The following is a 23258-nucleotide window of genomic DNA, read 5'->3' as shown; positions in this document are numbered from 1 at the left end:
TTTTGATTTTTCCATTGATGAGCAGGGGAATCAAATCCTCACCTATAAGGAGCAAACCTATGGTGAAGATCGTACACCCAACCTGTCCTAAATATCAATCTTGGGGACTTGAGTCCGCACCTATAGGGAGCAAACCCATGGTGAAGACCATTCGCCAAATCCTTTTCTGATGACAACTGTTTTTTTGCTAGGTATTCTTTTTCTTTCTTTCTTTGTTTCTCTTCTTCTTCTTCTTTTTTTTTAATTAAACATGATGGACAAATTCCTCAGGTTGGTTCCTTCCATGCTTAATGATCACCAAGTTATCCCTTCAATATAGAACTGAAACCTTAATGTGTAAGCAAAATGTGACATGTGAAATCATGACTCAATCAATGATTAAAACTTTTAATCATGGATTAACAATTCAAACTTAACTGTGAAATCTAACAGATAACTGAATCCAAGAGTCATAAATTACCAACATCACGTATCTTGTAATTTTAAATCGAAGATTGCCGTTAAAATCACTTCGAATTCACAAGAAATTCCAGAAAATTTTAAAAAATTTCACAATTTCTACTTAAGACCAAGAAAACACTGATTAGGAAACCTAATCTCCCACCCCTAACCTAAAATTTACATTGTCCTCAATGTAAAAGATATATGAGTATGCAATGCACATGGGACCATGAAAGTAAATGAGAAGTGATGAGAAGATAATACTTGGATGAAAGAATTGAGAAGGACGTTTCCACAATGACACTACCAAAAAAATGAACAAAGGCTACGGACTATTAAGGCTTTTAGTTATGGATATAAACCTTAGCTATATAACTACGGCTTTAATCCGTAGCTAAAGGCTACCAACCACAAATCCCATTAACTATAGATTGACGTGCCTACTGCAATGTATATATTTTATCTAAGCCGTCCATCCATTTTGAATGATCAATTTTGGACACGATCCCAAAAAAGGAGGCAGATCAAAGCTCAAGTGGACCACACCGTAGGAAATAGTGGAGATTTAAGTACCTAACCGTTGATTTGGTGTGGTCCACTAAGGCCTTCGATCTGCTGTATTTTTTGGATATTGCGCTAAAGCTAACTTTCAAAATGAATGTGTGAAGTGGATAAACCACATACATCACGGTGGGCCCCACAGAGCCTCTTACATGATCGTCCGTCATGTATAGCTTCGTGTGGGGGTAATAAGCAATCTGCACCCAAAAAAGGAGCCCGCGGGAGTTTTTTTTTATTCTCCCGAGCTCAAGGGTTTCACCATCTCCCTTTCTTGTGGCTGTCATGGCCAGCCTGCTTTCCCTCCCATCTCTCTCTCTCTCTCTCTCTCTCTCTCTCTCTCTCTCTCTCTCTCTCTCTCTCTCCTTGTCTGCATTTTATCATCCGATCGGCTGCTTCTAGATCTTTGCAATCTCACTAATCTCCAAATGCTTAAGGTTGGGAAGGATGGGTAAGGTTCCAGTTGATGAAATTCCAACATCTCTTGAGGAGAAGGTTGCAGGGCGACGCCTTCAGATTTTATCAGGAACACAGGTCGAGTTTTAGTTCTCTTTGATTCATTTGATGGTGTTTTTTTTTTCCTTGATTAGATTTAGGGTTTTATAAGAAGACATCCACGAATTGCGTCTTGGATCCGTTAGTGAGTTTTAGTTTCCTTATTGCATCTTGGATGAGAAAATATGATCTCCACGACAAAGATGTTGGGATTTCTGAAAGTGTCTTATTAGGGTCATTGAACCCTAATAAGATGTTGGGATTTGTCCCTGTCTAACACACTAGATAAGTGTTGGTCAACATATGCCATCTTATTGCATCGTTTCATACAGGGTTAGATGGTAAAGTGGTGATATGGGATTTGTTTCAGCACTTCAGGTTGGTTCATTGATTACCATAGAATATACTATATTGTTTAGTATTACACAGGTACTGTTTTGTTTTTTCCATTGTTTTATTGAATACTGTAAATGATGGATTCTATCCAGGAGTTTGTTCTTTTGAACCGTTCTCTTTCTACAATTTTGATGTCAGGGGTTCTTTGGAAAGGTATTTATTGTTTCTAGTCCTCGTTTACTTTTTACTGTTTTCTTTTAACCAAGGAGAAAATGGTAGCTTCTTTGCTTGATTTCATGTTAACAGCCGTGCGCAGTTCTGTTAGGGCTTGTCTGGATCCTTGCACTGTTTATATCTTGATTGGCTAATCTAGACATTTGTTTTGAATCATTTACAGTAGGCTTCCAATGGGATTGATGAGCCCTCCACCCATCATCCTTCCTCTTTTATGTGGAGTAGTAAACACATTATTATTAAAAGATGTTCATCTTTGGTGTAGCCAACCATCAAGAGGCTTTCTCAACCCATTTTCAACAAACTTCAAATGAGTATGGCATATGTAAACTATGAACTACTACTTACTATGGTATTGCCAATGGCAAGATTGAATCCCTTACAGTATGTTTCCTTGTATTGTGAGTCTCTACCATGGCCAATTCAATGGGCATAGGTGAAGGTTCTGGTTTTATCATGGTTGATTTTAAAGTTACAACCAATCCGCAGATTAAAGGAGCCTCAAGTTGCTTAAGACCCAATTGTAGTTGATGAGTGTCACAAATTTGAGAAAATACTAGGCCTTCAAGACCATTATACCAATAATTTAAACTATTGAACATGATCAGGTTGACTTTGGTTTGGACCCGTCAAATATATATATATATATATATATATATATATATATATATATATAATGAAAAGTAAAGCGAGCATATTCTGTTCTACAGGTGATTGTTATTGACATTTCCTTTCCATAATGAATGACTTCCTCATTTTTCCCCAATAGGGTAATAATGCTCTCTGTGTATATGTAGGGATGGTGTGACCAAAGGCCAATTTTACTAGGTCTTACTGTATGAACTAGATGCAATCCGGAAGGTGACATCTTCAATTTTAAAAGAGTTCTATCTTTCTCTGTTTTTGTTTGTTATATAATGTCAACTCACCTTAGCTTTCCTAATGTTTGATCTTTTCAAGCATGCACATCACTCGAGCCAAATTACCAGCCTCCACCAACATTTGTTGTTGTCCAAAAATGACAAAAAGTTGATATATATTTCCTGGTAAGATGGTGATTAATAGGCTAAACATCATACATGCCCCAATTTTGAGAGATTATTGTAGGTGTTTGGTAACTCACAATTATATAAGTGCTAGTAATTTTCATGGACGAAACAAGTAATTTGTTTAATTGATACCTTAAATTCAATCGCTGGAAACCTGTCTCTTTAACTCACAGGAACTGCGGTGGACTTCTATTTGTGCAGCCATGTGGGCATTTAGGTAAATTTGATCCTGTCTCTACTTTAGTCGGTTGATTTTTAAAGTTGAACCTGTTTTTTATTGATGGTATTCTGATGAATGTGTTGCTGTACTGAAGGGCACCTGTGCTGTTGTTTAAGATATGTGTTCCCCCATCCCTGACTTGAAATCCAGATCTAGTATATTGAACACTAACAATCGGGCTAAAAACCAAACTTGTGACATTGTTAGAAATATTTTAAAATGAAGTGCTCATGAGATGTAACAAATCCTTGTTGTACTTTAGTAACATAGCTTCATTCATGGATCACTTGGCTCTTGGATTTTATACATATGAATTCATTCCCCCCAATTAGAGTAAGCAACCCAAAGTAGGTAGGTAGTGTGAGGTACATAAGCATTTTCAAGAAAAGAAAACCAGCTGCACCTTTCTCTGTAGCACCCACAATACACATCTCCCGAAAATGTCTCAACCCATCTCTTTCCTGTCTTCCACTCATACTCAGACCCTACTTTGCTGTTCTCTCTTCTTCTCCATATAAACCAAACAATCACATTGCTCTACTCAACCTTTGGTTTAGTTTAAAACTTGTGCTCCAATCATCATAATTATGCTATTTAATATCTTAGATTTTCTGAAGTTTGGAGAATTCTTCTAAAGATGGGTTTTTTTTTTTTTGGTGTGTGTGGGTTTGCAGTTGGAGCTGAAGTAGATGATGATAGGATTAAGTTGTGGCTTCTAGTGGTGGTGGCTTCAAAATCGAAGAGGCCATACTTTGAAGTGCATCCATTATGTTCTATCAACTTTCCCGGAAAGCATTCCCCTACCATGTGTCATTTACTGCCATGGAAATAGGTTGGTTTGATAACTGTGGTGGTTGATTTTTTCCAAGAGGTTGTCATTGTTTACTTATCCATATTAAGTTCTGGGTATTTTTGGTATAATTCTTTGATTTTGCTCTTTATACAAGCAACCTTCTAAATTGTACTTTTGTCATTTCTGAGTTACATTTTCATTCCAAGGGAACATTTCAGTAAAATGGCAAATCTTGTTTATTTCTTTTTCCTTGAATAATGCAGTGGCTGTAGAGCAGATGCAAATGTTGCAGCTGCAATCCTACTTCCTTCTAATATTACTGTATTTACTCTTGAAAATTTCCTTTTTTTCCTTTTCTTTCTTGAAATTTTTTCTTTTCTGTTTTGCAATAAGTAATAAATTGATTGAAGATCGGATACTTCACCATTTCCTTCGTTTCATTGGTTAAATTTCAATTGAGAAGGAAAACTTCTATGTTGGTGCCTGCCAGATTTAACATTGTTGTTGGTCCGATTCCTACTGCCGTTAAGCTTACAACAGTAATTTGTTTATAACTACAGGTATTTGTGTGGCCTTTTGGATTATTAATAAAATTCAATCATTCAAAAAAATGACACAACTCTGTAAATATCTAGGATGATTATAGCTGAAATGAGGATGTTCAGATAGATTAGTGGCAAGATGAGGAGTTTGTTCCTTGTAGGATTTTACAATTGTGTAAAACTTCTAAACAGTACTTTGCTCATGTGGATGTGGCTACCATATGCTAGTTGTTGTCTTTTATGCTGCTTTTGATTCTTGATTCACTTTGTAGTTATTCTGCTTTTGAAGTTGTTCTCCCACATGCTCCAACATTGATGACTGATGCATTCGGCAATTATGTTACTCAAAAGGTATGATTTTTCTTGAAAAACAATCATTGGTTTCCTTCCATTCTTTTTCTTCTTCTTCCCCCCAACCCCCCCCCCCCCCCGTAAAGATACCTTCCATTCTTTTTACCTTGTTCATCTGCCCTCCTTTATCATTTTTTTAAAAGGCTGTGGGCTGGTGATCTAGTAGTCTCCATATTCATTCTCATGTTGGTCGTATGAACTCTGTTCGCCTATGATATAAAACTGCTCAATTAATTGTTTGTCTTTGCAGTTTTTTGAGCATGGAAGCCCTGAGCAGAGATAAGAACTAGTAAATCAGCTTGCTGGCTGCATTCTACCTTTGAGCCTTCATATATATGGGTGCCTGGTAATTCAAATGGTATTATTATGGGTCATTTGTTGGGTGGGGCTTGGCATGTACTGTTTTCTTCTTTATACAAACAAATAGTTCTTGGCAGCCAGCTTTTGGACTGTGCTATATACTACTCCTCAACATTGATCAATGCACACACTGTATATGAGACAACTCAATATTTATGAGGATACCAACGGCTAATCCGGATTCAATTTGATCAATGTACACACTTTTTATTGCTGCCTTGCTGGTTGTATAATAGGTAATTTGCCATATGGATGCATACTTCTAACATGTTTGGATCTTTTTCTTGAAAGTGGATCAAAATGGTGCATAGGTAGCAGTCCTAAATATATATTTTTTTTGTTTATAGTCTGAATTTTGTTTTTTTTTTGTCTAATTAGCTAGCAATCAAAGGCCTCAAATGTATTTTTTTATTAAATCTATTTCATCACTATAGCCTTGTCCCAGCTATTAGGGGCAGCCCGGGCAGGATTCCATGAAAATCTATTTGTTGATCAAATTCCATTGCTAAATACATTGGGTGGTTTGTTGTTCTCTTAACATTAGCCCACTTCTGATTTTTTAATTTTTTATTTTTCTATCTGAGAATGATTTAGTATTGCACATCAGCTCATCAAATGTTTGTTGAATGTAAGGTGTTCATTTCCATGGGTCACCAGGCTGATGTATAAAATTTCGGACCAAACCAAATATGGGCCTTGCCCCAAAAGTTCCAGCCTCTTGGATGATCCTGAGCCCTTGAATTGAGGCAGAACTATGATCACACATTTTGGACTCTATGCTAATTGAGTGGCTAGGATTGTGGAAAATTTACAATTTTTGGCCATGTCTCACATATAAGGTGGTAAAAGCCAAGTAAAAAAAGTGAAAATTAAGAAAAGTCATAGTGAGAAGCAAGCTAGGATTTGGTTTGTGTTTTTCAAATAAACAATCTACTACTAGCTTCCATCATCTACTATTGGCTTCCATCATGGGCACATGTTTCCCAAAGAGCCAAATCGTCCATTTATAAATGAATATTGCCTGTAGCTATCTTATCTGTTCTTAATATATGCTTATGTGATTGGATTGCTTTATTGCACATGTATGTGCACTTAGCAAAGCTCTGTTCTTGATGTAAAGTTTTTCCTTCAAATTGGAAGGAGGCTTCTAAGAGTATCATTATCTTTTCTTGTTCTTTTGCTCTAATCTTGACATGTACTGTTGTTTGCTCAAATTGGAAAGGAGGTTTGTAAGTTCTTTCATTTCTTTCTTTTCTTTTTCTTTTGATAGGCTTGTCGGTTGATGACAATTCGCAAGTAGAACGGCTATATGGAGCTCTTTTTGCTCATACGTTGTCAGGGGTAATTTGCAAGGAGTAGAGATAAACTTTTAATTGAATGAAGAATTGTAATTGATTCATTATTGAATGAATGATTGTAATTGAATGAATGAATTATTATGCAGGTGGTAATTGAATGAATGAATGATTATTTTTTAAAAAAAATAATGTTGGAAATAGCTACGGATATTAACCGTAGCTACTAATCTGATAACCATAACGTTATAAGCTTTGGCATATTGCTACGGATCCAACACCACTTTTAGCTACCAATAATATCCGTAGCTGTAGATGCTTTTGGCTACAAAAATATTTCTACGGACTAGATCCGTAGCATTTTTCAACTATCGCTACGGATTAAATCCGTAGCCATATGTTTTGGACCTATTGGTTCGGCACCTACGACGACGGTCGTGCTACGGATTTAGTCCGTAGCCATAGGTCTATGGCTACGGATTAAATCCATAGCCTTTGCCCATTTTTCTGGTAGTGTGATCACAGCATGAAAGCCGGTCAACACGAGAGTAAAGACACGGAAACAAACTATCCTAAAACAATGCAGGAAGCAAACTAGCTTAACGGCATAAAGCCGACTATTCTAGAACGGCATCAAGTAAACTATCCTAGAACGGCATCAAGAAAACTATCCTAGTCCTATGAAAGCAGGGAAAAAGCTACTCAGTCATGCCGCAAGGTTCCTCTTCTGGCCAATATCTTGATAAGTTTCTCAGTAAGTTCCTCAACAGGATCATCCAAAATCCCTTTTTGCAATAGGCTTGGACACTCTGGAGCATGACTTTCTAAAGAAACTTATGTACCTCATGAGAAAATTTTCATTAAATTGCTTGAGGTATCCAAAGTATATACGATTCACCTGTGACAGAAGAATTTCAGTGTTATTATCCCATGGTGAATCAAAGACTACAAGTAAATAAAGTTCAGAAAACTTCACAAGAAGTGATGTAGTCTCAACACATTCTGAAGTATCAGACTTCAATTCCATTGTCAGTTCCTCCTCCTTTAATGGTAAACAATATAGATTTGGGGAGGGAGGGGCTTCAGAATAAGGGTTCTCTTAGTTAGTGATGACTAGCGAGATGTTGTCTTGCAAGGCATTCAGTATGTCTCTTATCATAAGATCATTTGATTCTACAAAGTGTGTCAAGTAATCATCCAAAGCATTAGGGAATTTGGCTGAGAGTCACTTATTTTTCATATTGGAGCTCGTGATGATCTGCCCAAGGAATTCATCATCCTTAAAAGTGGATGGAGGAATGCTCTCTTGCTCCAGTCCTGTACAAACAGATTGAAAATCAATAGAGGAAGCATCGATGTGATCACTCTGTTCATTAAAACAACTCAATCGAGGTGTTGAATTGTCAAATGTGTATAGCTCAGATGTTGGTCTCAACTGAGTGGTTTCAAATTCCAAGGTCATAGCGAGCAACTCGTCCTTCTCCCAAATCACATTATCATTTGATTCAGAGGAGTAGTCCGAATATGTTTCACAAGAGTTAGAAGGGTCGGTTGTGAGGGGTTCATCCTCCACTTTTAAATCAGACATGTCAGGTGAGGGGAGTGGCTCATTATGACCGACCACTTCGTGTAAGTCTTGATCATTAACCTAGACCAAACTTGAGATTGATTCTAGGAGAATTTGGGCTGCATGTTCATAATAGTCATCCCAATATGCATCATTTTCTAATTCTGTCTAGTAGTGCACACTTGGGATGGGATAGCTTTCCTCACATTCCATTCTTGAATTGGGTTGAGGTTCGAATAAATTAACATTTACCTCATCATTGAAATCATGTGTGTTATGTAAGGGAGGTGTGTCATCATCACTGTATTTGAAAGATACCCACGTCTCTTGACTATTCCTTTGGACTGTCACACTATAAGAAATCCTACTTTTAGCGACGGAAATTTTCGTCGCTAAAAGCCAAATTTTCATAGCTAAAAAGTTTTAGCGATGAAAATTTTCGTCGCTAAAAAACTGATGCAAAAGGTCTTTATCGACGAAAAATTTGAATCGTTGGCAAAGGCAAGCTTTTAAGCGACGAATTTTTTTGTTGCTAAAAAAACTTTTACCGACGAATTGTTTTGTTGCCAAAAAACTTTTACCGACAAAAATTTATTCGTAGGCAAAAATATTTACACAACTTTTAGCGACGAATTTTTTCGTCGCTAAAAAAACTTTGTAGTAATGAATTTTTTCATCGCTAAAAAAATTTACTGAGGAAAATTTATTCGTAGTTAAAATATTTACACAACTTTTAGCGACGATTTTTTTTTGTCGCTAAAAAAATTTACCGACGAAAATTTATTCATAGTTAAAAATATTTTCACAACTTTTATCGAGAAATTTTTTTGTTTTTGAAAAACTTTTAATATAAATAAATGTTAAACTTTTAGCGATGATAGTTGTCGCCGCTAAAAAAATTACAAAACTTTTAGCGACAAATATTTTCGTCGGGAAAAAAAAAAAAAAGATATTGATCTTTAGCGACGATAGTGTTCGTCACTAAAAACAATTACAAAACTTTTAGCGACTAACATTTTCGTCGCTAAAAAATACGTAAAAAACTTTTACTGACGAAAATTTTTGTAGGTAAAAATATTTACAAAACTTTTACCTACGAAAAGTTTTGTAGGTAAAAGTCTCTTTTAAAAAAAAAACATTATTCCAACACAAAATTCCTGATATACACCTGTTACAATATATTTCATCATATTCTTCCTGATATACACCTGTTATATAATATATTTCATCATATTCATATTCATTCACGCTAATGGGCTCAGCTTGTAGGAACTGAGATATTACACAACATCCTCGAGTTGCAGATCGTACAATTCATCTGTTCCCGGCACTGGCTAATAAGTAATGAGACTTCATGACCTACCTATACTAGCTGCTCCCATGCTTGGTTTATTTCCACATCCCCTACCACCGCCAAAACCACCACTACTAAAGCGACCCCTCGGCCGCCTCCACATCGGCCTCCAAATCGGCCACCACTATCTCTGCCGCCTCTACCACCGCCGCTCCTGCCAACACCTTCACGGTTGTCACTTCTTGGCCTTGCCTCCTCTACTATCAAGGCGTAGTCCCCAAGTTCTGAACTGTTAAGTTCCAAGGCCTTGGAGAAACTATCACCATCTGTGAAATCTAGGTAAGCTAACCTGCAAACAAAGGTGAGGCAAAAGTCACCTAACAAGCAACAACCAAATAGATATGGAAAATCCCCAAATTATTTGCTCAAAAAAAAAAAAGATTAAAAGAATATGAGCAGGTATGTCAGAAGTGGCAATATTGAAAGAAATGGCATCTTCCCATTCCACAGCAGTAGTACACATGGGGCCAATCAACACATTTCTTGGGCTGGCTTTTACAAAGCACACAACTGCACTTAGCATACATCTATACACATTGGCAAAACAAATCGCAAGAGCCTTTTTTTTTTTTTTTTTTTTAAAGCAAAATGGGACAAGATGTCAATTGACCTTTCAACCAATCATGAAAAACAATTTCCCTGGACCCTTTCACAACCACACCTTGTCTTGGGAAAAACTTGAATCATGGATGAAAGGTTCACATTCTTATATCAATGACATGGATAATTTATATAAACCAAGATCACTGAAACATAAATACTCTTAACTAAAATGAGATGAACTAATTTTAATTTACATTGCAGGGGGATTGTTAATGACAACAATGATGGATATGCATGGCAACATCACATTTGCTGATTGAAATGGAACAATTCAGTCAAACCCATTTCTTTAAAAATGGATTAAAAATGTTTCATAAGAGAAGTACAACATTTGGAAAAACCAATTTCCTTAGCATTAGGAAGAAAGGGGATCCGTAAAACCAGATCAGGCCGGTTGGTGGTAAGATAGAAAAGCTTGATCACATTTGCTGATCTCACTTAGCACCTAAGGTTGGGAACTGACCTGGATCTTCAATGGAAGAAAACTAATTCTTCTGCCTCAGAAATTGCACAGAACTGTATAATTATGAAGAACATAAAAACATCCTATACTCTAGGATGCACAGATGGACTTTGTCAACATGTACCATGAATACCCCTTAAGAAATTGCCACCGCTAATTATGCACAAACCACAATGAGGCTATGTTTTGATGTACTCCAAATCACTGGTTATTCATATTTTTTACAACAAGAACAACCATTAACTCGCCAAGCATTTTAGATGGTTAAGGTTATAGGTTTAGGTTTAGGTTTAGGTTATAGGTTATATGTTATAGCTTTAGGGAATTGAGAATAGGTTAAGGTTTAGGTTTAGGAAATTGGGTTCGGGTTCAGGATTAGGTTTAGGTTTGGGTTTTCAAGTTTAGGTTTAAGTTTAGGTTAGGGATTTGAGATTAGGATTAGGTGTAGGTTTAGGTTTAGGGATTTGAAAATACATTTAGGTTTTAGGTTTAGGTTTAGGTTATAGGTTTAGGTTTAGGTTTTAGGTTTAGGTTTAGTTTAGGTTATAGGTTATAAGTTTAGGTTATAGGTTATAGGTTAAGTTTTAGGTTATAGGTTTTGGTTTAGTTAAGGTTATAGGTTTAGGTTTAGGTTAAGGTTTAGGTTATAGGTTATAGGTTATAGCTTTAGAGAATTGAGAATAGGTTAAGGTTTAGGTTTAGGAAATCGGGTTCGAGTTCGGGTTCGGGTTCGGATTGGGTTTAGGTATTCTCTAGTATTATCTACTATTGAACCTACTATTATCTACTACATACTAGTAACATATAACCAATATTGGGGCACCATATCATAAGCTACAAGAATTTCATGTCCCCCTAAAAAAGGTATCCTCCATTGATAACATATATATATATATATATATATATATATATATATATATATATATATATATATATATATATATATATAGGGAAAAGGTACTATACACTCGACCTCATGGGTCCATCCCATGAGGTCGAGCTGTGTGGGCCCCACCATGATCTGTTTCGAACATCTACCCCATCAGTCAGATGCACCATTCCATCGTGGGCCTAGGTCTCAAAAATCAAGTCAATTCGTAACTTGTGTGGGCCACACCACATACAAAAGTGGGGAGGGGCCATGCACCATTAAAACATTCATAATCATTTTTTGAGCCCATCGAGATGTGGTTTACAAATCCAGCCAGTCCATTATGTGTGTCCCACTTTGATGAGGGTTCAGACCAAGTTTCAGTAGCATTCAAAACTCAGGTGGGCCCCACCAAGTGCTTTTATATGTTTTAACGGTGTCTTCACATGATTTTAGATGGTATGGCCCACCTGAGTTCTGTATACGGCTGATTTTTGGGATATCCCATAATTTAGAGGGGACCCATCAAATGCACGGTGTTGATGGTCGACACGCATCACGGTGGGGCCCACATAGCTCGACCTCATGGGAGGTTATCGTGAGGTCGAGCGCATAGTACCTTTTCCCATATATATATATATATATATATATATATATATATATATATAATAAGTTCTTTATTTTTATTTACATTCGCAAATACATTCATCATCCATCCAAGAAAATTGAAACAAGTACTGTCACTTTATGACTAACAGTTAAAAAGGAAAATCATGCATCTTATCTTACCGCTGCAATTGACGGCACGTCAGACTGGCCTGAGGAACTATGTGATACATCCATCCCCAGGATGATTGTAAGAACTCCAGAAATCAGGGAAATGGAAAGTGAGTGTTCAACTGCAAGTAAGGAATTCATTCCACCAAGCTGTTGAAAAGAAAGGAAATGAGGTTGTCAGCTAGATAGAGAGATCACAAACAATGATAATCAACTATTAAAAATTGCATATGCATTGGTGAATATGATAGCCATATATGAAAAATTGGAATGATACAACAAGGATAAATTCTGTGCATGTTGATGTCGAAAATTTTTTGTAGGCTAGACATAAAACTGAGAAACAACTCCATCGAATCAAAATATTTAAGAAACTCCCAAAGCTTGTATGAAATTTTCAGTAATTCAACTGAAACAAGAATCAAGATAGAAAAAAAAAAAAAACTCAATTAAGTTATCAATATTCAATTAGCCCTTAAAAGCCATTTGAAATGTTCCTATCTTCAATTCATCATAGACAAAATTGGATTCTATAGAATCATAAGCAATCCATCTAAACATCTATGTTCTATAGAATCAATAAATGAGATTCTATAGAATCATAAGCAATCCATGACAGGCCCTAACAAATAGATGGATCAAATTGTTCTTTTGTGCTTTTGTGTAAATTTATCTTAACATCCATATTAAAAACAGTTTGAACAAATGTTTCTCTTATTTCTGGATGACACCTTATCATCCCTTTTGGCTTTGATAAATTGATAGTATCTTTCAAAAAAAAAAAAAGATTTGATCTCCTCCGAGCATATGTGCGTTTGCAATCTTATGGAAGCCTATGTAGCCTATGTAGCCCAAAACAGTGCAACAACATCTCCATTGTCGGTAATTGTTAAGAATGGGTGGGCATAAACTCAGATTTTGTTGGAAGGTTTTGGTTTAGAAACACCGACTTCCTTACTATATTCTCTATATTTTTATGTTTTAATACTTGTGTATCAGCAAAATCAAGCTATTAAGCAGATTGTTCAAAACTCATGGAAGTCAAAGTCAAAAGCCATCTAACCAGTTTCTAGGTCAATTCAAGTTTTCAAACTTGTTAAAACAACACATTCTTAATCCCATCGCAGCAATCGCAGACAAAAGAAGCAATAAACATCAGCACCTGGACCTAATCATACAGGTATAAACTGAAGAGTGGAGTCACTGTTGTTGTATTTTCCAATACTTAAAACTTTTTAAATAGCTCTTCACCAAAAATGAGCATGCCCATTATAGTGGTAAGCCAGTAAATAGTCTAGGACAAGTAGGCAAACAAATTTATTTGTTTTCCATTGTTCCAAAAGCATCCAATTCAACTAATCCATGAATGTCAAAGAATTTTTCACCTGGCCATTGATCTAACTAAGAAGGATGAACACAAATTGTTTTCTGAAGGGCATGTAAAAAATGTATTGAAGATAAATAAGCAACAAAAAGAAGGATACAAACAAATTCACGGAACACAACCTCCCATGCATTGAATGGAGCATCTTTTCTTTTGGCAACACTAGCAAACAAGTTTCTTCCAGTTACCATTCGCACTTAACTTTTTTCTTCAGAAAAGAAAATAATAAAGAAAGAGAGAGAGAGAGAGTACTTCTACTCAAGAACTGTTTTTCAAAGGCATATGCATTGCTCATAGAAATTTATTAAGCTCAAATAATAATAATTGCCCACACATGTAACTAAGATCTTTTCAACAAATCTTAACATACCAAGAATGCATTGGCATGACTGATATGACTGAGGAGACTGGCGAAGAGCTAAAATGGTTGCCTCAGCTGCTGCTGGATTCATATGCATCTGCAAAAATATAAAATAAACATTAAAATAAAAAGAAGGATGAGTCAAAATTTCTACTCTGTCAAATTCTTGTGAGATCAAAAATATTCCCTTCCTTTTCTTTAATAGGTGAAGTTGGTTGAAGGAGTCCAAAATCAGGACCCTACCTACCGAGTGTGATTGCAAGCTTGCACATCCGAGCGCATTGCAATCCTATACAATCTGCCCAGCCAAACAGGCCCTTATTGTACTGAGTAAACTCAGTAGCGCCCACCTTAAACCCTAAATCCCTAAATACTCAAATCCCCAAATCGCTAAATCCCTAAATCCCCAAATCCCTAAATCCCCAAATCGTTTCAATCGGTATTGAGATTGAGAGAGATTGAGAGAGAGAGAGAAGGGAGAGGATGCGTGAGAGAAAGAGAGGACCGAGAGAGATAGAGATAGAGAGGATGCGCGAGAGAGAGAGAGAGAGGACTGAGAGAGACAGAGAAGCAGAGAGAGAGGATGCTTTAGAGAGAGAAAGGACCGAGAGAGAGAGGGTCCGCGAGAGTGAGAGAGGACCGAGAGAGAGAGAGGGTACGGGAGAGTGAGAGAGAGAGAGATTGAGAGAGAGAGAGAGAGAGAGAGACTTGCCTCTCTCAGAAACGGAATGGCTACTCGCGCTGACACCAGCGCCAAGGGCTAGTGGTCCATGCTCTGTGGGCCCCACCATGATGTATGTGTTTCATCCCTGCCATCCATCTATTTTTCCATATCATTTTATGGTATGAGACAAAAAATGAGGTATATCCCAACCTCAACTGGACCACATTATAGGAAACAGTGTTGAATGAGCGTTGACCATTAAAAACCTTTTGGGGGCCATATAAAGTTTTGGATCAATCTGATATTTTTTTTTTCCCTTCATCTGGGCCTATATGACCTAATCAACAAATTGGATGTCAAATAAAAAGTATAGTGGGCCTTAGGAGGGTTTTAATGGTGGATATCCAATCACTATTGTTTTCATGTGGTGTGGTCCACCTGAGATTTATATCCTTCTAATTTTTGGCATCAAGCCCTAATATGATTTTTAAAAATGGATGGACGGCATGGATGAAACACATACATCATGGTGGGACCCATAGAGCACCGACCAACATCCACCAAGTTTTGTGGGCCCCACTATGATGTATTTGTTATATCCACACTGTCCATCCATTTTGAGATATCATTTTACGTCATGAGCCAAAGAATAAGGCAGATAAAAATTTGTAGTGGACCCCACCACAGAAATCTCAGGTGTACCACACCACATGAAAACAATAGTAATTGGATATCCATCATTAAAATCCCCCCAAGGCTTACTGCACTGTTTATTTGACATCCAATATGTTGATTAGGTCATACAGGGCCAGATGAAGGGAAAAAACAAAAATCAGCTTGATCCAAAACTTTTATGGCCCCAAAATGGTATGACATCCAATATTGTACTGTTTATATTTTTTTAGATGGTATGGCCCACCTGAGTTTCGTATACGAATGATTTTTGAGATATCTCATAAGCTAAAGGGGAGACATCAAATGCACGGTGTTGATGTTCGACACACATCATGATGGGCCCATTTTACATGTCTGGTCCATTCACTCTATTTTACTGATCATTACCTTCAATTTGGCTAGTTACTCACGTCGATCATACTACATATGAGAAAGATATTGGGCAAACAAGATTGATCAACAATTTGAGTGAATTTTGATTTAAACATCTGAAGTTATTTTACTCTTCAATCTGGACTGATCAGATTATCTAAAAATGGATAAAGGTTGTTCATAATATAAAAAATATAAGAATGAATAGAAAACACAAACATCAGCTTGATCCAAAACTTCTATGGCCTCCAAGAAATTTTAAATGGTAGAGGTTCAATCACACTATTTCCTGTGGTGTGGTCCACTTGAGCTTTGGATATGCTTCCTTTTTGTTCTTTAAACCTCAAATTATCTATTAACATGGATGAATAGAGTAGATAAAATAAATAAATAACGGTGGACCCCACAGAGTTTAATCTGGTAAGGGTAACGAGTAATTCACCTAAATGTAATGGAGAAGGGTTTCCTTAAAACATTGATCATATTGGGCCTGCCTAAATGTGATTCACATATCTAACCCACTCATTATGTGTGTCCCACTTGGATGAGGGGCCAGACCAAGTTTCAACCACATCCAAAACTTATGTGGGCCCCACCAACTGCTTTTATATTTTCTAGGATGTCTTCACATAGTTTTAGATGGTATGACCCACTTGAGTTTCGTATACAGATGATTTTTGAGATATCTCATAACCTAAAGGGGACACATCAAATCCACAGTGTTGATGTTCGACACACATTATGATGGGGCCCACAAAACTTACTAACATCAATTCTTAGGTTCTCACGAGGTCAGTAAGGTGGGTCACAATTTTGACCAGAATATTTGGCCCATTTAACATGTCTAGTCCATTCACTCTATTTTACTGGTCAATACTCTCAATTTGACTAGTTACTCCCCTCAATCAGGCTACATATGAGAAAGATATTGGGCATACAATATGTCTGGACTTTATATCGAAAGTTCAGCTCGATTGACAGAACTGCCTAAGCAACTAGATGCAACTAAGAGTATTATAACTTTCAGTGCTCCCAAAGCATATTGGAGCATTTTCTACTAGGCATATTACGATTATCGAAAGATTAAAATTAAAAAATATAATATAATAAAATAAAAATAGAAAAAATTAGAAAAAAAAAATTGTTTGGGTGGTAAAGGGTCGGGTCTGGACTTGTCGGAGTCGATCCAAACAGAAAAACAGCTCAACCCGGTTTTAGATTTTGGACCGGTTCTTCTGCTGTAAGCCCGATGAAATCCAATGAGCCAACCCAGTCCGTTACCACTCTTGAAAATCCATACTTGGTGAAGGAGACATCGTCCTCACAGACGGCTGAGGATGAAGCACACAAATAACACAACCTTCACCACAGGGTCTCTCCCTATGAAGGGGTGGAGAGTTTTAGGGATTAGGGTTTAGGGTGGGTGGAGAGTTTTCTGCCAAGTGTCGTATTTATAGAAGGTTGGTTGAGAAATAATCTCATGGGCTAGAAGTCTATGGTAATCTGTGCATGCACATAGTTTAATCTGTACTCGCTGAAATGCTGATCATCTATCAGGATTGTACATCAGTCCAAGTCCGTTCATGAGGTAACTTGGATTTTAACATGAGGTTCTCTCACAAGCAATTACCTCTTCAAAGCAATGCTAAAAATGGAGTCCACTGATTTTATATAACATAAGAAAATTGTGGTTTCAGTGGCCGGGTGTCAATCTAAAGAAGATTACAAGGATAGAGCCTTCAAACACATGAAGTGATCATTTCTTAGTTTTGATGGCCACAAGGACAAGAAGTGGGATCAATCATTTAGAATGATTTCTTAGTGGTGAAAAACACATAATGGGCCCCACTACCTAGATGGTTCTGATCGAGGAACACTAATGTCATGTTTACAATGGGTATTCGCATGGATGATAATACTAATACTTTGGCAATAGATTAAATAAATCCCTTCAAAATATACTTTTACTAATGCTATTTGGCGCCAGTTTTGATTCGGCAAGTATTTTTGTATTTTAGCCCTTTTTTTTGTTTAAATCGTACCAAATTAGTGCCAATAGGTGAGAAATGCTTGATTCTTCATGTTTTTCCAGTAAAATCAAGGATTTGAACCTTTGATTTCAAAATTTGAGGGCAGGTGATCCAATTTGGTAGAAATTGGTGAATTTGATTTAAACATCTGAAGCTATTTACTCTTCAATCTGAACCGATTAAATTGTCCAAAAAGAGTTGATTAAAGGTTCAATTAGTGGATGTCCCTAATAATTTAGTAATTTTATTTTTCATAGATAAATTTCAATTTCCATTTTAAAAAACATTTTTTTTCAAAATGTATATTTTTTTCTCTTTTAACAAAATATCATTTTTACTATTAAATATTTCAAAAAAAAAAAATTTAATACAAATTTTGAATTTTTATTTTCAAAATCTTTAAAAATACCTCATATTTTAATTTTTTTCTCAAAAATTTCAAATTTCCGATTTTTTTCTTCAAAAGCATCATTTTGTTCTCAAAATTTTTCTCAAACATAGTTAAAATTTCTAAACTTTTCAATATTCTTTTTCATATGATATTTTAAATCATTTAAATATTACCTTTTAATTATATATAAAAGAATTTTCAAGGCAGCAGAAAATTTTGTAAGTTAAAAATACAACACTTTTGGCGATGAAACTTTTCGTCGCTAAAAATATTATTGCCGACGGTTTTGGTTCGTCGGTAAAACTCAGCGCGAAAATTTTCAAGTCAGCGGGAAAATTTTCTAAGTTAAAAATACAACACTTTTGGCGACAAAGTTTCGTTGCTAAAAATATTATTGCCGACGGTTTTAGTTCATCGGTAAAAGTCATGGCGAAAATTTTCAAGGCAGCGAGAAAATTTTGATACAACACTTTTGGTGACGAAAGTTTTCGTCGCTAAAAATATTATTGCTGACGGTTTTGGTTCATTGGTAAAAGTCATGGCGAAAACTTTTTGACCAAAATAAACAAGACTTTTGGCGATGAACATGTTCGTCGCTAAAATTAGATCACTATTTTTTAGCGACGAAACTATTCGTCGGTAAAACTCTATGCAAAATTTTGTAAGTTAAAAATACAACACTTTTGGCGACAAGTTTTTGTCGCTAAAAATATTATTGTCGACAGGTTCAGTTTATCGGTAAAAGTCATGGCGAAAGTTTTCAAGGCAACGGGAAAATTTTGTAAGCTAAAAATATAACACTTTTGGCGATGAAAGTTTTCATCGCTAAAAATATTATTGCTGACGATTTTGGTTCGTCGGTAAAAGTCATGGCAAAAACTTTGTGACTTACACTTTTGGCGATGAAAATGTTCGTCGCTAGAATTAGATCTCTGTTTTTTAGTGACGAAACTATTCATCGGTAAAACTCTATGCAAACTTTAGTAAGTTGAAAATACAGCACTTTTGGCGACAAAAGTTTTCATCGCTAAAAATATTATTGTCAACGGTTTTAGTTCGTCGATAAAAGTCATGGTAAACACTTTGTGACTTAAATAAACAACACTTTTGGCGACGAAAATGTTTGTCACTAAAAATATTATTGCCGATAGTTTTGGTTCGTCGATAAAAGTCATGGCGAAAACTTTGTGACTTAAATAAACAACACTTAATCTCTGTTTTTTACTGACGAAACTATTCGTCAATAAAACTTTTTGTGCAAAATTTTCTAAGCAAAAAATACAACACTTTTGGCGATGAATATTTTCGTCGCTAAAAATATTATTGCCGACGGTTTTGGTTCGTCGGTAAAAGTCATGGCGAAAACTTTGTGACTTAAGTACACAACACTTTTGGCGACAAACATGTTTGTCGGTAAAATTAGATCTCTGCTTTTTAGCGACGAAAATATTCGTCGGTAAGTTAAAAATACAACACTTTTGGCGACGAGAATTTTCATCGCTAAAAATATTATTGCCGACGGTTTTGGTTCGTCGGTAAAAGTCGGGTCGAAAATTCTGACTTGAATACAAAACACTTTTGGCGACGAAAAATTTTGTCGGTAAAAGTCGTTCTCTGTTTTTTACTGACAAAAATATTCGTCAGTAAAACTCTTAGTAGGAAAATTTTCAAAAGTGGGAAAATTACTTCTAGCGACAAAAATTTTTGTCGGTAAAAAATTTATTTCGGATGAAAAAAATTGTCAGTAAAAGTGCTGTTTTACTGATGAAAAAAAAAATTCGTTGTTAAAACAGTACTTTTAGCTACGAAATTTTTTTTGTCGCTAAAAACGTTATTTCTTGTAGTGTCATCGAGATCCACTCATTAGGAAATTGAACCATATGCTCATTAATGAACTCCAACTCCTTATTTGTAATTCCAGAGTTATTCAAAAGCGAGTTAGGATCACTTTGCTTGCATTGTATTTCTGAAATGAACTGTGGCTGGGATGAATGAGCCTCATCTGCCTTATCAAGGCGTGAATTAAGTGCTTCCAACGATTTTTAATTTTCAAAAGACAGGCCATGTTACACTGAAATGAATCCTCTTGGATCATTTCTGGTTAGATCTCAAAGGTAAAGGATCCAAGAGAATAATCATTATAACATGTTATTGGTTCATTTCCCCAATTTTAATATTTCCACTGATTATAGTCATACGGATCATCAGTGGGAGAATCTGATGGTTGGTAATACATATTATCACTCGTAATATAATCACGTATTATTTTCTTTTTATCGGATGAGTGATAATAATTCTCACTCCCATAGTTATGATAACTCCAACACTCACATACTATTTTGTTAATACGTGGGGTGTAATTGCTCTCCTACATATGATCATATAAGGACTTCTTAACTAATGAATCTTTATATTCCGATCGGTTCTCGATGATAGTTTTAGAAAAGTTTTGAGACATAGGTTGATTTCTATCATAATCATCATCTCAATATATATTATTCTTCTCAGCATACTGACATTCTCACTCGTACATATACATGGTGAAACCCTAACTCTGAATCTAATTCTAAAGAAGAAATCCTACAACAATATAGAAAGTAAGTGGAAGAGAAGTTAGAAAGAAGTTACCAGATTGGAGTTCTTACGTTTAAAATCCTGCAAAAGGAAATGAAAGAAATTATTTTCTACAAATAGAAATCCTAAAATTAGAAAGTTTCTAAAACAATTAGGAAAGTTCTATACATAAAATTAAAAATTATGTTAGTTTCTAAAAACAGAAGAAATCCTATAATTAGAAAGTTACTAAAAATAGAAAGTAAAAGAAAGATGAGTTAATGTCTACAAAAAAGAAAAATTTCTAAAACTAAAACTCTAATTAGTAGAGAATTTAGAAAGGGATTACCAAATTAGACGTTTATGTTAGGATCCTACAAAACAAGAAAATAGGTTAGTTTCTATAAATCAAAATAGAAAAATTCTAACCTAAAATTAGAAAAAATCCTAATTTTAAACTAATCCTAAATCTAGTTAAGCTCAGAAAAACATAACTGTCAGTGGCCGACAATGGCGCCAAAAACTTGTTCACACCCCAAGTATAGGGTTGTGATGTAGTAATAAACTCGGTAAGACCGAGGTCAAATCCATAGGGACTAAAACCTATACGTAATCTGAAAATAACTAGAACTAGAACTAGACTAAGATGAAATCTAAATCAAGTGAGTATGATGGAATAATGGTGAAATATTTATTTAAAACTTAGAGAAATCAGATGTAGGAAACTAGGGTGCCAAGGATCCACTTGTAGCAATTGGGAAATTACCTTGTATGATTCAGGGACACAACTGGAATCAGAGTCCTATCCTATCCAGTTGGTAAGAAGAGATTTGTCAGATCACTTCCAAATCTTCACTATTCTAATCCTTTGATGATTAGATTCATAAGAAGTTCAGAGATCTGACAAATCTTTTCTTACCAACTGGATAGGATAGGACTCTAATTCCAGTTGTGTCCCTAAATCATACAAGGTAACTTCCCAATTGCTACAAGTGGATCCTTGGCACCCTAGTTTCCTACATCTGATTTCTCTAAGTTTTAGATAAATATTTCACCATTATTCCATTATACTCACTTGATTTATATTTCATCTTAGTCTAGTTCTAGTTCTAGTTATTTTCAGATTACGTATAGGTTTCAGTCCCTGTGGATTCGACCTCGGTCTTACCGAGTTTATTACTACATCACAACCCTATACTTGGGGTGTGAACATCAACATTGAGCTTCAGCCATCCTACATTTGGCTTCTTCTAAGAGATCACTTGCAAAGGATCAGGAGCAATCAGGGGAATATCATTCAAACCCAAAGCCTGCAAGGTGGAATCTTCTTAAGAACACTTGCTAGTTGAAGGGGACTTTACACATCTAAAATGTAAAATATCATTCTATATAGCATGTTTATAAAATGAATAACAAATTAATGCCCAACTATCAATATTTATAATTGTTATGGGTGAAAACGAACTGACTAAGGAACAACCTTTATGAGAAAACATAAAGCCCTTTAAGGATAGCAGCTTGGCTTTAATATCCGAGCATGACCTCTACAAATAGCTCAACGAACCGACCATCTAGTAGAAGGTTCGGCTCTAGTCAGTCTTTTAGCTATCTCAACCTGTGAATCATCATAAGGACCAACCCGACCATAATCAACAATTTGACTCCAGAAGATCAGCCTCAACTGATCCATGAGATGAGCTCGACCTTTCGACTCAGAGGTTAACCTCGGCCATCTACCTCAACCTCCTCGAAGCCCAACCACTCTAAGGAAGAGATTCATCCGAGATCTTCGTTGAAGATCTCGGGAGACCATCTCGCCACGTTTGGGAGAAGATTCCCTTCGAAATACCCACCTACTAAGTAGGAAAAATACCATATACAACACGACACCTATCGACTATAAATAGAGAGCCCACTTAAGGTGAAAGGTACACACAAATACAAACCAAAAACCTTATGTCCTACTGAACTCAACTTGCCTGCACTGACTTAGGCATCGGAGGGTCCCCTATTGTAGTTAGGGTCCCCATTGTCGTCTCGTTTTACAGGTCCACCAGTGACTTAAAGAGGACGTTTGGAATTCAGCATTAATAGTTAGTATTATTTGTGGGAACAACATCAAAGTCGTTTCCATCTCATCAAGGCTCTACAATAGCTAAAGGTAGCAATAAGGCTCTACTTGCCTTAGCCGCAACTCGCTCTGTACTAACGAAACAGTTTGCAAACTAAGGTGGTCCACCTTCCCCGCAACAAGCCGATTCTGCCCCGGCAGTGCCTGCAAACAGGTCTCACAACAGGGGAGGGCGATTTGTCTCCCTGAAAAACTAGGTTGAAATCCTGACTGGTAATATCAACCACATTATGCATATGATAGAGAGACAAAACTTGCCACTCGACCATGGTCTGGAAGCAGTCATGGCTACTAAACAATCTTGACCTCCACAAGTTCCCCATAATTCATACAGAGCCACGCAATAGCCTGAGTAGCATAATCAAGCTCCAAGCCACACCACAAGTAC

General features: G+C 36.2%; 2 protein-coding genes and 1 long non-coding RNA gene across 11 annotated transcripts in view; 1 reads left to right on the top strand and 2 right to left on the bottom strand.

Annotated features, from left to right (window-relative positions):
• LOC131221546 (cysteine-rich receptor-like protein kinase 44) overlaps positions 1-23258 on the bottom strand; it is an 83818-nt gene that overhangs the window by 33221 nt on the left and 27339 nt on the right. The gene's annotated exons all lie outside the window — the stretch shown is intronic.
• Positions 1232-6777, top strand: LOC131221547 (uncharacterized). 9 transcript variants are annotated; one of them, XR_009159403.1, is made up of 8 exons: positions 1232-1533; positions 1827-1872; positions 1983-2043; positions 2862-3110; positions 3287-3330; positions 4008-4165; positions 4941-5019; positions 5270-5645. It is a non-coding gene; the product is annotated as an uncharacterized LOC131221547 (long non-coding RNA). The 9 variants fall into 9 exon arrangements; XR_009159405.1 differs by adding an exon at positions 6650-6777 and having other exon boundaries at positions 1233-1533; positions 2862-3330; positions 5270-5365; XR_009159404.1 differs by adding an exon at positions 6650-6777 and having other exon boundaries at positions 1233-1533; positions 2862-3330; positions 5270-5377.
• The window catches only part of LOC131221681 (cysteine-rich receptor-like protein kinase 10), a 37533-nt gene continuing 23879 nt past the window's right edge, over positions 9605-23258 (bottom strand). Inside the window, exons 8-9 of the mRNA XM_058216982.1 lie at positions 14064-14151; positions 9605-9912 (exon numbers count right to left, since the gene is read on the bottom strand). Coding sequence (XP_058072965.1) covers positions 9605-9912; positions 14064-14151 — 396 coding nt within the window. The remainder of the gene's footprint in view (positions 9913-14063; positions 14152-23258) is intronic.

The sequence above is a fragment of the Magnolia sinica genome, chromosome 12, assembly GCF_029962835.1.
Source record: "Magnolia sinica isolate HGM2019 chromosome 12, MsV1, whole genome shotgun sequence".
Classification (NCBI taxonomy): Eukaryota; Viridiplantae; Streptophyta; class Magnoliopsida; order Magnoliales; family Magnoliaceae; genus Magnolia; species Magnolia sinica.
The sequence above is the reverse complement of the archived record's forward strand: the minus strand, read 5'-3'. Positions and strand labels throughout refer to the sequence as shown.